The sequence below is a fragment of the Gopherus flavomarginatus genome, chromosome 4, assembly GCF_025201925.1.
Source record: "Gopherus flavomarginatus isolate rGopFla2 chromosome 4, rGopFla2.mat.asm, whole genome shotgun sequence".
NCBI lineage: Eukaryota > Metazoa > Chordata > Testudines > Testudinidae > Gopherus > Gopherus flavomarginatus.
Genome location: NC_066620.1, coordinates 92,011,276 through 92,024,931, shown reverse-complemented (window position 1 = coordinate 92,024,931; position 13,656 = coordinate 92,011,276). Strand labels below are relative to the sequence as shown.

The 13,656-nt window shown below is 41.3% G+C and overlaps 1 protein-coding gene across 3 annotated transcripts in view; it reads left to right on the top strand.

Moving 5' to 3' along the window:
- LOC127048993 (uncharacterized) overlaps positions 1–13,656 on the top strand; it is a 148,992-nt gene that overhangs the window by 122,325 nt on the left and 13,011 nt on the right. For 2 of the 3 annotated variants that reach the window (XM_050949195.1, XM_050949196.1), the window contains one exon: positions 3,141–3,243. In XM_050949195.1, the coding sequence (XP_050805152.1) occupies positions 3,141–3,243 (103 nt within the window). Of the gene's footprint in view, positions 1–3,140; positions 3,244–3,687; positions 5,419–13,656 lie in introns of those variants that run through there. The other variant, XR_007773836.1, reaches the window with a different exon arrangement.

Here is a 13,656-nt window from a genome sequence, read left to right as displayed (position 1 = left end):
GAAACCAACCTTATTCTTCTGCATGGACTCCAGCTGAAGACAGGTCGTTTCCTTGACATACAGACAGGCTTGGGGATCTTTTACTTTGCTTAGAGCTGGGATGAGGAAAGCCTTTTACTATGTATTTTGACTAACAGGCTTTGGAGGAAAATGAGGTTTTGTATTACTGCTTAGTGGTTGAAAAGACTTACTCAGGCTTCATTGTGAGGGGTGGATGAGCCTCTTGGTGATACCCCAATATAAGGCACAATAGGTACTTGGTTTGCAGTTTTACTATTTCTAGATGCTGGTTATTTATAGTTCTCTTAAATTCAGGACCACACACCGCCCCCACCAAATGAACAGATCCAACCACATTCTTAGGGGGAATGTTGTCTCTCGTGGACTCTGTGGAGTTCAGGAAGGCTCATGTGTCTGCTCATTTGGGCATTCACTTCTAGTCTGTCCTGTCTCACAGCACTGCCTGCATCCTCCCTGTTAGAAGTACAGGGTTCCCTCTTTAACAAGGTGGTGTGCTGCACCCTCTGAGGATGATTACACTTTTGAAGATATTCAGCACCTTCCTGGCATTAAACCTACACCAAAGTCACGTTGGGACAGTCCCAGGGACAGTGTAAAGGGCAGACAGCATGGGAAAGAGTTGCTGTGAGATGGCCGAAGGAGAATGAGAGCTCAGTTGACTCTGTGTCTCAGCACTTTTCTGTGTGATGATTAAGGCTCCAACCGTGTCAACCATCTTCTCCGGAAAAGTCCGAAAAGGCTGTCAGAGTGCAGTACTTTTATCACATTATCTCTTTTCTTTTAGTGGTCACAATAGTTTGTAGAGATTAAGAGGGAGACAAAGGCCTCAATAATTTTGGAATGTTATGTGAACTCAATAAGGCACCACAGAGATTTTTTTTCCATAGGAACCTGAAAAGTTGAATGTGAAATCAAGGGAAAATGTCCTGCTCAGGAGTCTCTGTGCTAATAAGATATAGTGGCAAACTTCCCCAGTCTGCCTCTCTAGACAAGTTAGGAGGATGTTCCTTCATGACCTTCTCAGCAAGGTTCCTTCTAAACTGGAACTTGGGTCATCTTAAAGAAAAGCTCATAGTCTTTAAGAGATGGAGGATTAAAAGAAGAGTCAGGGATTTCTTCTGAGTCCTGCACTCATGAAGATGTTTGATCAAAGGACCACATCCAGATGTCCCTGAAGAAAGGGGTCAGTAACTCTGAAGAAATCTGAAATGGAGCCAGAGGGACTTTGCTGGAGCTGGATGAAAGGATTGTTGTCAGGCAACCACTAGTGGTCTCAGGTGATCTTGTTTGTTTAAAACTCAATAAACAGATTTACAGGTTGGACTTTGGTTAAACATAAAATAGAAATGTAAGAAGACAGTTAAAGAGGCGAGATTAAACATGTGTTTTTGAATCAAAACCCTCGTTAAACTGGCCTCTTAACTGTCCTTGAACTCTTCTTTGCTTTGGGTTTTCTTGACAATCTCAGATGGGTTTCTCCTGAGTGCACATAAAAAGTCACATTGTTTCTTGTAGATTCTCCTAGTCTGAGACTTGGATCTTTACCCAAGCTCTATTCTGTAATCGGGTTTGTTATTATCATATAAATGTATGTCTGAACTGAGCTCAGTGCAGGGAGTGAGGGGCTGCTGTCCGGAAGCTGGTTATGGCTCATTGATTCTCAGCCAGGGTGAGTTAAAACAGTGTCAGGGCTGCTCTAAGCTATGTCACTGGAGACTACTGAGATCGTTTGTCCATGGAGGATCAATAGCAGCACTGCACTCTGCCTCAACCCCACTCTTTCCTCCTGCAGGAGCTTACTCTCCTGGCGTTCCACCAGGGGAGTTCTCCATTGGTGCATTGCAGCCAGAATCCATCTCCTTTTGTGTTTTTTGTGCAGTACAAAGGGAGCCAAGTAATGTAAGATCTAGCTCTTTTGGGTTTCTTTTCAATGTACATGCCTCTACCTGATGTGAGTAAGGGCAGTCCAGACAGAGTGCTAAGGATCCTCACTGTTGTCCGTTCCCTTTGTTTTCTCTACTGCCTAATCAGGTGGCTGCCAAATGCACCTTTCTTCTACTGTTCCAGTAGACTAACAATTGACAAACACTACAACAAGGTTAGCAATTGTTTTGTGAATGGTGATAGGGATCTAGATGGAGACCACCAGAATCAAAGCACCAATGATCTAAACTGGGCCTTCAGAGGGAAGAGGCAAGTGCAACAGCCCACTGCTTCACCCCGATTATTACACCATCACCTTGGTTCCGTGCTGCTCTGCTGATTGGGTGCAATTGACGATTGTGGAGAAGGCCAGTGCAAGGCCTATGCACTACGTATGTTCCAATTAAGCCATCAAAAATAGGGCTAATGTAGGACTGACGTCGTGCATAGGCCTTGTGCTAGCTTTCCACACAAGAGTGAATTTCATCTGTGGGAATTATATTGGTGCTTTCTATGAAGGGCTGCTTCTGAGTGCTAGATATGTGAAGAAATCTACTCTCCAAGCATTGGCTATGGCAGGGCGGAGCTCACTGGGAACTGCTTCACCTGTTATTAAGGTAGTTAGAGTAGGCCTACTAAATTCAATAAGACTTGAGTGAGTTTACTCCTGGATAGACTTGAGAGGTAGGACATCTCTCCAAGGTGTTTACTTGGCTGGTTCTATCTTGTCTCACTGTGGATGTGTGCATTTGTAGTACCAGTTATTTGCATACTCTCCTCTTTTGAGCTCCAGGACTCACAGGGATCAGAACTGCCAAATGCAGCGGTGATTAGATTAGCTGGTTCTATAGGAAATCCAGCGTCAAATAAGGACCAGGATGGGTGTGCTTGAGAGACTGGAGTCCATATTGGTCCTGTTGTCAGACTTACTTTCTTCAAGAAGCCAATTCTTGGAATAACATTTCATAATCTCTGGTTTCTAAATAGCCAGTTTTCTCAGATCAAATTATTCTGTCTAAGGTGTTTTATTTTTCTTTGCATATACAGTAGAATGGTGTGAAAAGAAAGGGGGGAGGGAGGAGTGTTAAAATGACTGTTAAAAATTCAGAAATGTAGGAGAATAAAGAGAAAAACATAACCTTCTCCCCCTGCCAAAAATCATCACAAAAGAATAATAATGTTTTTCATTTCTGCAGCACCTTTCATCTGAGACTCTCAAAGCACTTTGCAAACATGGATAAAGCTTTGCAACTGTCAAGCTTCAGATTGGAAATAAGACATAAGCTGTTAACACTAAGGGTAAGTAACCATTGGAACAATTTACAAAGGGTTGTGTGGGATTCTCCATCACTGACAATTTTAAAATCAAGACTGGATCTTTTTCTAAAAGATATATTCTAGGAATTATTTTGGGGAAGTTCTATGGTCTCTGTTATTCAGGCAGGGGCTGCTCTAGGCATTTTGCTGCCCCAAGCATGGCAGGCAGGCTGCCTGCGGGAGGTCCTCCAAAGCCGCAGGACCAGTGGACCCTCCGCAGGCAAGCCGCCGAAGGCAGCCTGCCTGCCGCCTTCGCAGCGCCGTCAGAGTGTCCCCTCATGGCTTGCCGCCCCAAGCAAGCACTTGGTGTGCTGGGGCCTGGAGCTGCCCCTGTATTCAAGAGATCAGACTAGATGATCAAAATGGTCCCTTCTGGCTTTGGAATCTGTGACCACTTAAGTGCAATTTTTTTTGGCCATTTTACAGATGAGGGACATTGACGCAGAAAGAAGCTTAATGACTTCCCCAAGATCAGGCAAAAGAAAAAAGAAAAAAAAACAGTGGCAAAGGAAGGCATAGACCCCAAGAGTCGCATCTCCTTATCGACTGTCCTAATCATTATACACACTATATTTTCACAGCACTACAAAAATATGAATACAAGAAACCAAAAAAAGCCAAAGGAAACACATTTCCTGTAAATGTGTGAAAATGGTTTGTTTGGTCTGATAATCTTGAACACATTTCTTTTGAAAGCATAATTTATTAAAATAAGCACATGTAATTTTGCAATTAGAAATACAATATGTGCATTAAACACATTAGTTAAGAAGTTATGCTTTTAAAACTGCAAATCACTAACCAAATGCATTTTACAATGTTTTAATGAGCACTTTTTCATATGGTATTAATATCCATTAGCTATGTTAATACAAGTAATGCTAATAATGTACAAAACCATTATTTTGCTACAAAGTCAATAATGGATGGTAGTGATTTCTAGACTGAACTGTCTGAGAGGGTTTATATTGTGTTTAGTGCAATGGTAAAAGTACCATTGAATTTCTCTCTCTGTTAACTAAATTCTGGCTGCTTTCATGGAGGGTAACTATCTGGGTTAGGTGGATGTCTGTGGGGTGATTTTGGAGGAGTTCTATGAATCAACACAAGTGCTGGGTAGAAATAGCACACAGATGCCCTTCTGTCTTCCATAAAGCAACACCAGGATATAGGGACATTTACCCTGTTTTCTACTGCCTGCTGACTAATGTTGTCTCATTGTTTCCTTGTACCTGCCTGTCTGTCTGTATCCATCTGTCGTATCTTGTCTTATATTTAGAATGTGAGCGCTTTTGGACAAGGACTGTCTTTTGTTCTGTTTGTACAGCACCTAGCACAGTAGAGTCCTTCTACAGGACTTGGGCTCCTAGATGTTATGATTAAACAAACGATAAAAAGAACTAACCATTTTCATAGGTACAATATACGTACCTGCCCTCTCCTTTGCACAGGTATAAATTTCACCATTACGAGATAAGCAGAGTTAGGCCTGACCTGCAAACTTTGGATTCAAACTTCCCCAGCGTACATGGTGGTTGGATTCTGAAATGGATTCAAAGCCAAACTGAAGTCAATGGAAAGACTCCCAATGATTTCCACGGGCTTTACATCAGTCCCTTGCTTTGAGCTCATCTTGAAATATAACTTTGATATATTGTATCTAAATGGATTTTATTGGCTAGATTGTCTCTTTGGAACAACTATGATTGTTATTTTGCCAGATAATCTGGTGAAATGTAATAGTTGTTTAGTTAGTGGATGGAATGAGGAGTGATTATTGGGAGAAATTCTGCTTGAAGTCATAATACAATTTGCAGCTACATTATACTGCTTGCTTTAGGAAAACATTTATAAGCTGATTTGCAAGTAAAATATTATATTATACTAATATTTGGAACATTTTATGCTACTAGTAAAATTCTTACATTATTTTAGAGACCATTCTTGCATTGTAAAATTAACCATATATCTTATAAATCAACAGAGAGAAGAAACCACAGTGGTGATTCAAATATTAAGCATACACATTTTAATAATAGCATGTTCCTGTTTAATTTTTAATTTACTTAACCACAGCATTTATTCTAACTTAAGGCAACAATTTCCCTGAAAAATGCAATTATTTGCAACTTTTCTCATTTTTGTACAATATACATATATGCCACTCCCCATATAGTTTGTTTCATGTTCTCTAGTTTCTTGTAATATTTTGGCTTTTGGAAATACACTGCTGTAGGCTGCAAAAGTGAACTTTTAGCCGATGTGTTTATGAAATGAATCAGGCTTATTGTGGCATGATTCATTGTAATTAGATCCATAAGACTGATGTGTGCAGAAGAAGCTGTTCCAAGCATCTCATCTATCTCTGGTTCTACCTCTTCAGCTTCTGGCTCAGGAACTCTTTTCTTTGTCATAAACCAACATATACCCATTGCTTATGTAAGGTTTTGCTTCCAGTAAAACATGTGAATGGGAGCCACTCCTGGGAAGGCCAAGATGGAAATCTTCAATCCAGCCTACCCTACAGTAGGAAGAGGTTTGGGCCAAAACCAGAATTATTAGTTTTTATTCTAAAAGTCTGAGGAAACCATAGCCAACAGAATACCATACCAATAATAGCAGCCCATGCTGTATTCCCCTAAGACTGAGTGGGCAAGAACCACAAAATATGGGGTGGCCCCAAAAGACAAGGACATGGAGCAATGTAGCGCCTATCAAGCTGCTTTTAAAAATTCTATTCTTGAGTTAGTGTTCCACTCTATACTTGGTTTCTTCTGATGTAGGTGCAGAGGGGCTCCCTTGTAGCTTTGACACTATTTTCAGATGCCAGATAAAAACACTTTAAATGATACCAGTGATTTTTTTTCATGGCATGGGGCTGTTGGCTGCTTCACAACACAACATCACCATCTTGCTCTGGGACTCCCACTGCAAGTGAGGACTTTGAGCCTGAAGAGGCTCTAAGGGTATGTCTACACTGCAGCTAGACACCTGCAGCTGGCCCACACCAACTGACTAGGGCTTCTGGGGCTTGGGCTAAGGGGCTGTTTAATTGCAGTGTAGATGTTTGGGCTCAGGTTGCATCCTGAACTCTGGGACCCTTCCACCTTGCAGGGTGCTAGATCCCCGACTGCAGCTCGAACCCAAATGTCTACACTGTAATTAAACAGTGCATTAACCCAAGCCCTGCAATCCTGAGACAGCTGGTATGGCCAGCCACAAATGTCAGTGTAGACATGCCCTAAAAGGGATGATAAGAATACACAACTGACCAGTTATAGTCTATTCTAGCATTTGTGGAGGCCATAGACCTGGTTCTTATCTCATTTTAGATTCACCTAGAGTAAGTCAGAAGTAACTCCATTAGAATCAATGGAGTAAAAGATGTGTAAGTGAAATCAAAAGCAGGGTCCATGTGAGAAAGCTCCAAAATCTTTAGATAACTGTGTGGAGAGCATAGAGAAGGAGAGTAAGGCTTTGGTTCAGTGTGATACTCTGTCTGACAGAAATCTTGATAATCCTGGAAAAGTAGGTGAGAGCTAGAAAGGTAAACATCCTTTGCCTTGAAGAACAAAAAGCCAGGGCATCTCCTGACATTTATGAAGGACCTTGATCTCCTAACTCTTAAAATTAAATATTAAAAGGAACCCTGATTTATCTGGGAGGCTGTTACAGGACCCCCTATGGAAGTGAGAGAATTATAGAAGCATCATTAGTGTGATCCTGTCAAATATGCAACAGAGTAAAAATTCCTGATATGGAAAAATGAGCTGCTGAAGTGACCTGCAAATACAATAAAATATTCTCCTTGGATTTGAGTTTTCTGCTATGACCTAGACATGGAGGAAAGAGTTGCTCCCTGAAACACACTTCTGTCAAAAAAGAAACAGAGGATTCAATCACAGCAAGACTGAGGGTATACTTTGGAGACAAAATGTATATCTTCTGGCATTGGGAGTCCAGAAATAAATCCTCTTTGAAAAATTACGGTAGGCACAAACTAAAACCAAACCATAGGAATTGCATACAGAATCAGACCAATGGTCTGTCCCGTCACATATCCTGTTTTTGCCAGTGGCCAGAATCATCTGCAACAGAGATAATACAGTGGATAATTACACCCTGATCCTGTTCCCTTTGAAGTCAATGGCAAAATTCCTATTGACTTCAGTAGTGCAATGTCAAGCCCCTATTGAACACTGTGGGAATCTGAAAAGCAAATCTGGTTCCCAGTTTTGTAGATGGCCCCTGTCTTCAGAATGGGCCAAACCAATTCAAACAATACTAAATTATGTGGTGATTAAAATCTGGATCCAGATTCATATTTTGTGACTTGAGCCATTCTCCAGAAAAAATACAAAATGAGAGTAGCATCATAGACTCTACCAGGAATAAGAGCTGAGTAAATAATTTGTAGCAAATGATGTATTTGGTGAATCTACCGCCTCACCTTTTTATTTTCCCACAAACTATCCATCAGAAGCTTACGGCTTTCCTGCTTTAGTTACTTGTTATTATTTGTGCATAATTCTTGCTCTGTCAATTTGTTCACAAGCAATTCATTGTGGGTATTCAAAAACTATAACTTCAGTTTCAAGCTGTGATGGCGTGTTTTGTCAGGTGGTATTTTTCTGTATCCTGATAGAAGGAAATCTCAGAAACCAGTTTCCAGTGTGAATACTCAATCTTACAAGTTCATTTGCTTTCCTACTTATATTTTTAATATCATACCTATTTGTAATAAAGGTGCAATAGACAGGAGTGCTGGTAAGAGATTGAACTATATTATATTTCCAGGCCCCAGATACTTAAAAAGAGCAAGGGTTACAAAAGTTTATTAATCTTGTGACATGACAGAGGTCGCTGTCTACTAACTAGTAGGTACATCTTCCTCTTTAAAAAGTCAAATGCAATAAACCATAAAATATCATCTTTAAATGAGAGCCTTGGACTAATTCAACCAATTAATAAAACACCAACAGAGATGTCAGGATGGAAATGGAGACGATGTTATGAATCAGCCTTGACTGATTAGAGGATTATTGTGGCTCTAACTCAGCAGACATCTGTCAATAGCTGCTATCCCTGAACCTGAATGGCTTTGTGATAGCATGACCAATTGTTCTCAAAACAGTTCCTTCTGCAGCGGCCTATTCAGCCTCTGTAGTGGATCATCATTTCTTGTCATCAAAGATGAGGGGTCAGATTCTCTTGGCACCAACAGTTATGCAGGGGTTTCTATGATTCTTATAGTCTCCCCAAAACCCCCAATAATGCTGTCAGCACAGGGATGGGAAAGAGCTGATGTGGAGGGATGTTGGCTGGCAGCAGCCATATTGTTTAACAATAGAATGATTCTTGTGGCAGGAACAGCTGGTGATGTGACCATGCCATCCTGATAATGTAAACAAAACTCAAATATTTTCTTTGGGTCTTAGTGGAACAACTTGTACAGATAACAATAACTGTTGTTTCTTTGATATTATTATACAGAATATGGGGACAAGGCCCTCTGCTTTATCAAGCCAGCTACATAGGTAGCATTGTGGTCTTCAATCATATGTGTGAGCTGTCAACATTTTCCTTTGGCTTTAATAATGAAGTAGTAGGCTAAGTAAGGCTCAGGAAGCTACCACAGTTCTAAGGTGGCACCAGAATAGTACAACAACTGCTCTGATCATTCACCAGTTTGCAAGTCCTGGACTGCCCTTCTCTGGCTGCAGAGTTATTGCTCAGTCATTTCCCTCTGTGCAAAAGGATTGTCCTTGTTTCTGCTCAGTCAAGTACAGCAGGAGCCCCTCTGTCTCAGATATGCCCCTGGTTCCTTTGCACATCTTTTGCTGCTTCTGGTGCAAAGGTTTCTGGTGCACGATGCCTTATGTGAGCTTGGATTAAACTTTCAGTAAATATATTATTACATTATCCTGATTTTGGCTCTTCATAAAATGAGCTAACTGCCTGGTGGTTCATCAGTGATTTTTCTGTTTCACGCTGAGCACTGAAGTCACATACACAGTAAATTTTCATTGTATTTTTCTTTATGGGCTTATTTTCGGAGCTATTTTCATTCTTTTCCATTTCCCTGTTCTTTGTTCATATTTTATGTCTATAATTTGCTGACAGTTTTTAAAAGGCATATGGGAATTTGACCTGTAAGACTCTGTCAAAGTGGAAAATGTATCTTTCTAAATATTTATGACAATAAAGTAATAATGCTTATATCTACTCTTGATTACCAGGATTATCTAAGTGTGCATAGCCAAATCCTGGAGATCGGCGGATTATGTGATCGGAAGGTTTTTAGCAGGCCCCAGTCTCAGGATCCAAGTTAAAGCTGATCAGGCTTAGCTTTAATTCACATGCTGCTTTGCAAGTATTCTTGCTTTTTTCTCAGAAGAAGAATTTGTGTCACTTGCTCCTTTTGTTGACATTGGCCCCAATCCAGCACCCACTGAAGCAGAGGGAAAGACACCTATTGAATTAAATGGGCACTGGACAGGGCCTTAACTTCTTACCCATTTTCTGCTTGCTTTGAGGACTATGGATTCCACTTCTGTGGGGTTGCAAATGTCCCGGTGATTCACACATTTTGGTAGGTCTAGAGTACTGACTTTTACATTGTTAACAAATGCCAGAAGAGTCTAGCATGACTTTCTCTTTCTAATTACATAAAAATCTGAGATGTATAAGAGGATCACAAGGGAGGGTGAAACATGGCCTTTAAAGGAGCACAGGGAACAGGAATGTTTCCTTTCATTGACGGAATGAATTATTTTCAGCCAGCCAGCAGGACTTTCCCATAAGGTAGATTTCTAAGAAATTGACATCTCTTCATGGGGCAGTCTGAGTGGTGAACAACATAAGCCATCTTCTGTGTGCTTTCTGCTGTTTTGTAACTGAAAACACTGGAGGTTATTACTGCTAGTGCCTATGGAGTATTCTGTGGACATGTCTACAGTGCACCAAAACACCTGTGGCTGGCCCATGGCAGCTGATTTGGGATCATGGGGCTCAGGCTGCAGGGCTATAAAATTGCAGTGTAGACGTTCGGGCTTGGGCTCCCCCAACCGTATTTTGAGTGTAGAGAATTGGTATCAAAGAGAATGCAAACCTGAGTCAGGGAAGGGGGATCAAGGGAATGGTTAGGCATGAGGACTGTGAGAGAGCATAGGCAGTGAGAGGGAGAGGAAAGGAAAGAAGAACATGGTCATGGGGATAACATTTTGTAGCACCTCGGCATTGAAGGTGTGGAATTTGTGGCAAATGACAGGAAGCCAGTGAAGATATCTGAAGAGGGTGATGACATGGACTGAACAAGGTGAGAGTAAGATGAGTTAACAGCAGTGTTTTGGATAGATTAGATTCTAGTGCTTCCACACTGCTGCAAGCACTTCTCCACTGCTGCCCTCCTTTCATGTGGGTGGGGGGAAAGGATTATTTATTTATCGTGAAGTATAAAATGCATCTATCTCATATTTGAGGTGAAAGTGAGAGCTACCCCAGCTCAACTCTGGAGTCTCCCCAACATGTTAGAATCCTATGAGGACTCCTTTACTTGTCAGACTTCTAACCAGGGGCAGCTCTAGGCATTTTGCCACCCCAAACACAGCAGGCAGGCTGCCTTCGGCGGTGTGCCTGTGGGAGGTCCGCCAAAGCTGTGGGACAAGCGGACCCTCCACAGGCAAGCCGCTGAAGGCAGCTTGGTGTGCTGGGGCCTGGAGCCACTCCTGCTTCTAACTTCTAGCTATACTCTTCTTCCCCAAGTCCAGTGACTGACCCTCTCACAGTGTCTAGCTAAATTATTTAATTGGGTCTTCCATGAATACTAGCACTGTCCAAGAACAGGGCTGTGAAGCACTCTGACTGAGGTGTACTTGTGTAACTACAGTCACAAAGTACAAACACAGTCTTCTAAAATAGCCTGCATATATCCTTTGTGGTGTCTGCTACATACCCTTAATTTTGGACAGTACATCCAGGATATGTACCTTCAGAAAGCATTGCCTTGGCTGCTTATGACACTATACCACCCTAAGGGCTAAAAGCAACATAGACAGTATATTGTAGGCGACCATCTCCTTTTTTTATTTATTCAGGGAAGAGCTAGTTTGATTGCACTTGGGTTGGATGGCTTTCAAAGGTAAATGCTTAAGGCTTCTTTAGAGGAACTTGATATTGCCTTTGAGTCAGAACAGGTCGCTTAAAGTGCATCAGGACCAAAAAAGAACTTGAGGTTATGGTGACCACACATCCTTGGTGTTCTGGAAGAGTTCCTGAGTACAGGATGATATTTCAGTCCTTTGCACTCCCCAGGATATTCTTTTGTCCCACGAAGGGCTGACAATGTCAAAGATGAGCTGGAGAAGAAGGGTATGCGTCTAATGAACCTGTGTAGCGACCCTGTCCCACTGTGCTGATTGATTGCTGCCTTTCCAGTCTATCAAATGAAGGAGCACCAAAGTCAGGATGTGAATTCTCATCTTCCAACTGACCCCTCCTGGCTGATCTAGCACATCTTCAATGGACTCAGAGTCATTGAATTAAATAATGTATGGGAAGGAATGAGATGGAAAAAGGTGCCCAAAGAGAGTTACCAGCAAATAATTCACCAGAATTGCCTCTTTCTGTCTCTGTTCAGCATGAAGTGTTTGTTTTGTTTTGTTTCCTTACCTATATGGCTTGCTTAAGCTGATAAGAAGAATGAGAGTAAAGTTAAATGTCAGGGTCCTGTGCAGTGATAAAGATTAGAAGATGGTAGCTGCTTGCATTCCTTGGATTTCCTCTCAGTGGCTTTCTTCATACATTTGATATTATTCCTAGCCAAAATCTTTATTAAGTTACCTTTATAAAGGCAAAACAATCACGTGTGCCTAAAAATCTATCAGAACATTGCAGTTATAAAACTACTACAGCAAAAATGCTTAGAAGGTAAGAAAATATACATTAAGATTAATTTTATGCAAACAAATGCTTTAAAGGCTATAAGCTTATGAGGGTCCAATCCTTTCCTTAGCTAAGTGCAACTTGCATTGAAATAAAGGGGAATTCCACCCACATAGTCGAGGGCAGAATTGACACTTTAGAGTTAAGATGAGCGTCTACTCTGAAAAGTAACTGGCCACCCAAGTACATGCCTGCCAGACCCTCTAGGTCAGTGGCTCTCAACCTTTCCAGACTACTGTACCCCTTCCAGGAGTCTGATCTGTCTTGCACACCCCCAAGTTACATCTCACTTAAAAACGAATTGCGTACAAAACCAGACATAAAAATACAAAAGTGTCACAGCACGCTATGACTGAAAAATTGCTGACTTTCTCATTTTTACCATATAATTAGAAAATAAATCCATTGGAATGAAAGTATTGTACTTACATCTCGGTGTATGGTATACAGAGCAGTATAAACAAGTCATTGTCTGTAAGAAATTTTAGTTTGTCCTGACTTAGCTAGTGCTTTTTATGTAGCCTGCTTTAAAACTAGGCAAATATCAAGTACCTCCTGGAAGACCTCAGCGTACCCCCAGGGGCATGTGTACCCCTGGTTGAGAACCACTGCTCTAGGTCCATACTAAGGTGGCTAGCCTGTGCCTCAATGACCACACTGCTATTTTTTGCATGCTAGCTCAAGTGGAGCTAGCATACATCTGTGTATATGGGTTGGGAGACATGCTCCCAGGTGCAGTGCAGACAGACCCGATAAAGACCCCTTGCTGTAACAGAAATGTGCATGAGACTGCTAGAATATCATAGAACCAAAACGCATTCTCACATCAAAAGTGGGACTGGTTCTTCCAAATATCATAAGCAGCTGCCTTCATGGGGCTAGTAACTATATAACTCGTAGGGCCAGCACATAGGTTAGCAACCTTGGCTAATTTGAGGGCTGGTCCCATAAAATCTACTTATCAGAATAGATTAAAAAACTGTGATCTGAGGCGTTCTCAGTGATTTCTAGCTGCAGTGGAACAAGTTCATTGCAGAAGGAATAGTTAGGCCCTGAAAGCAGTGTGGCTAGCATTAGGATCTTATGCCTTTAACCCAGCCAAGATAATGAGAAAAATCCTGCACACTTAAAATGTGCAGTCTCTTTCATTCCAACATGTGCCAATATGTTACATTCACAGATGGTGTGTCAAGGGAGCCCCGACGGCCAGTTACAGCAATTCCTGCACTAATGTGAACAGAGCTTTTGATTTCATGGTTTAAAATAAAATGACCCAAATATAATTACTGAAGCTTATTAATTTATTTGTTATGGGTCGGTTACCCTTCATAGGCTAAAGCACTTGTTACAGGAAGGGCCAAGAGGATTAAGGCTTTAGTTGAGCACAGTTTGATTCCTATATGAAAATTGGACGAAACGAAGCACTAAATTGCATGTTTTATGATTATATCT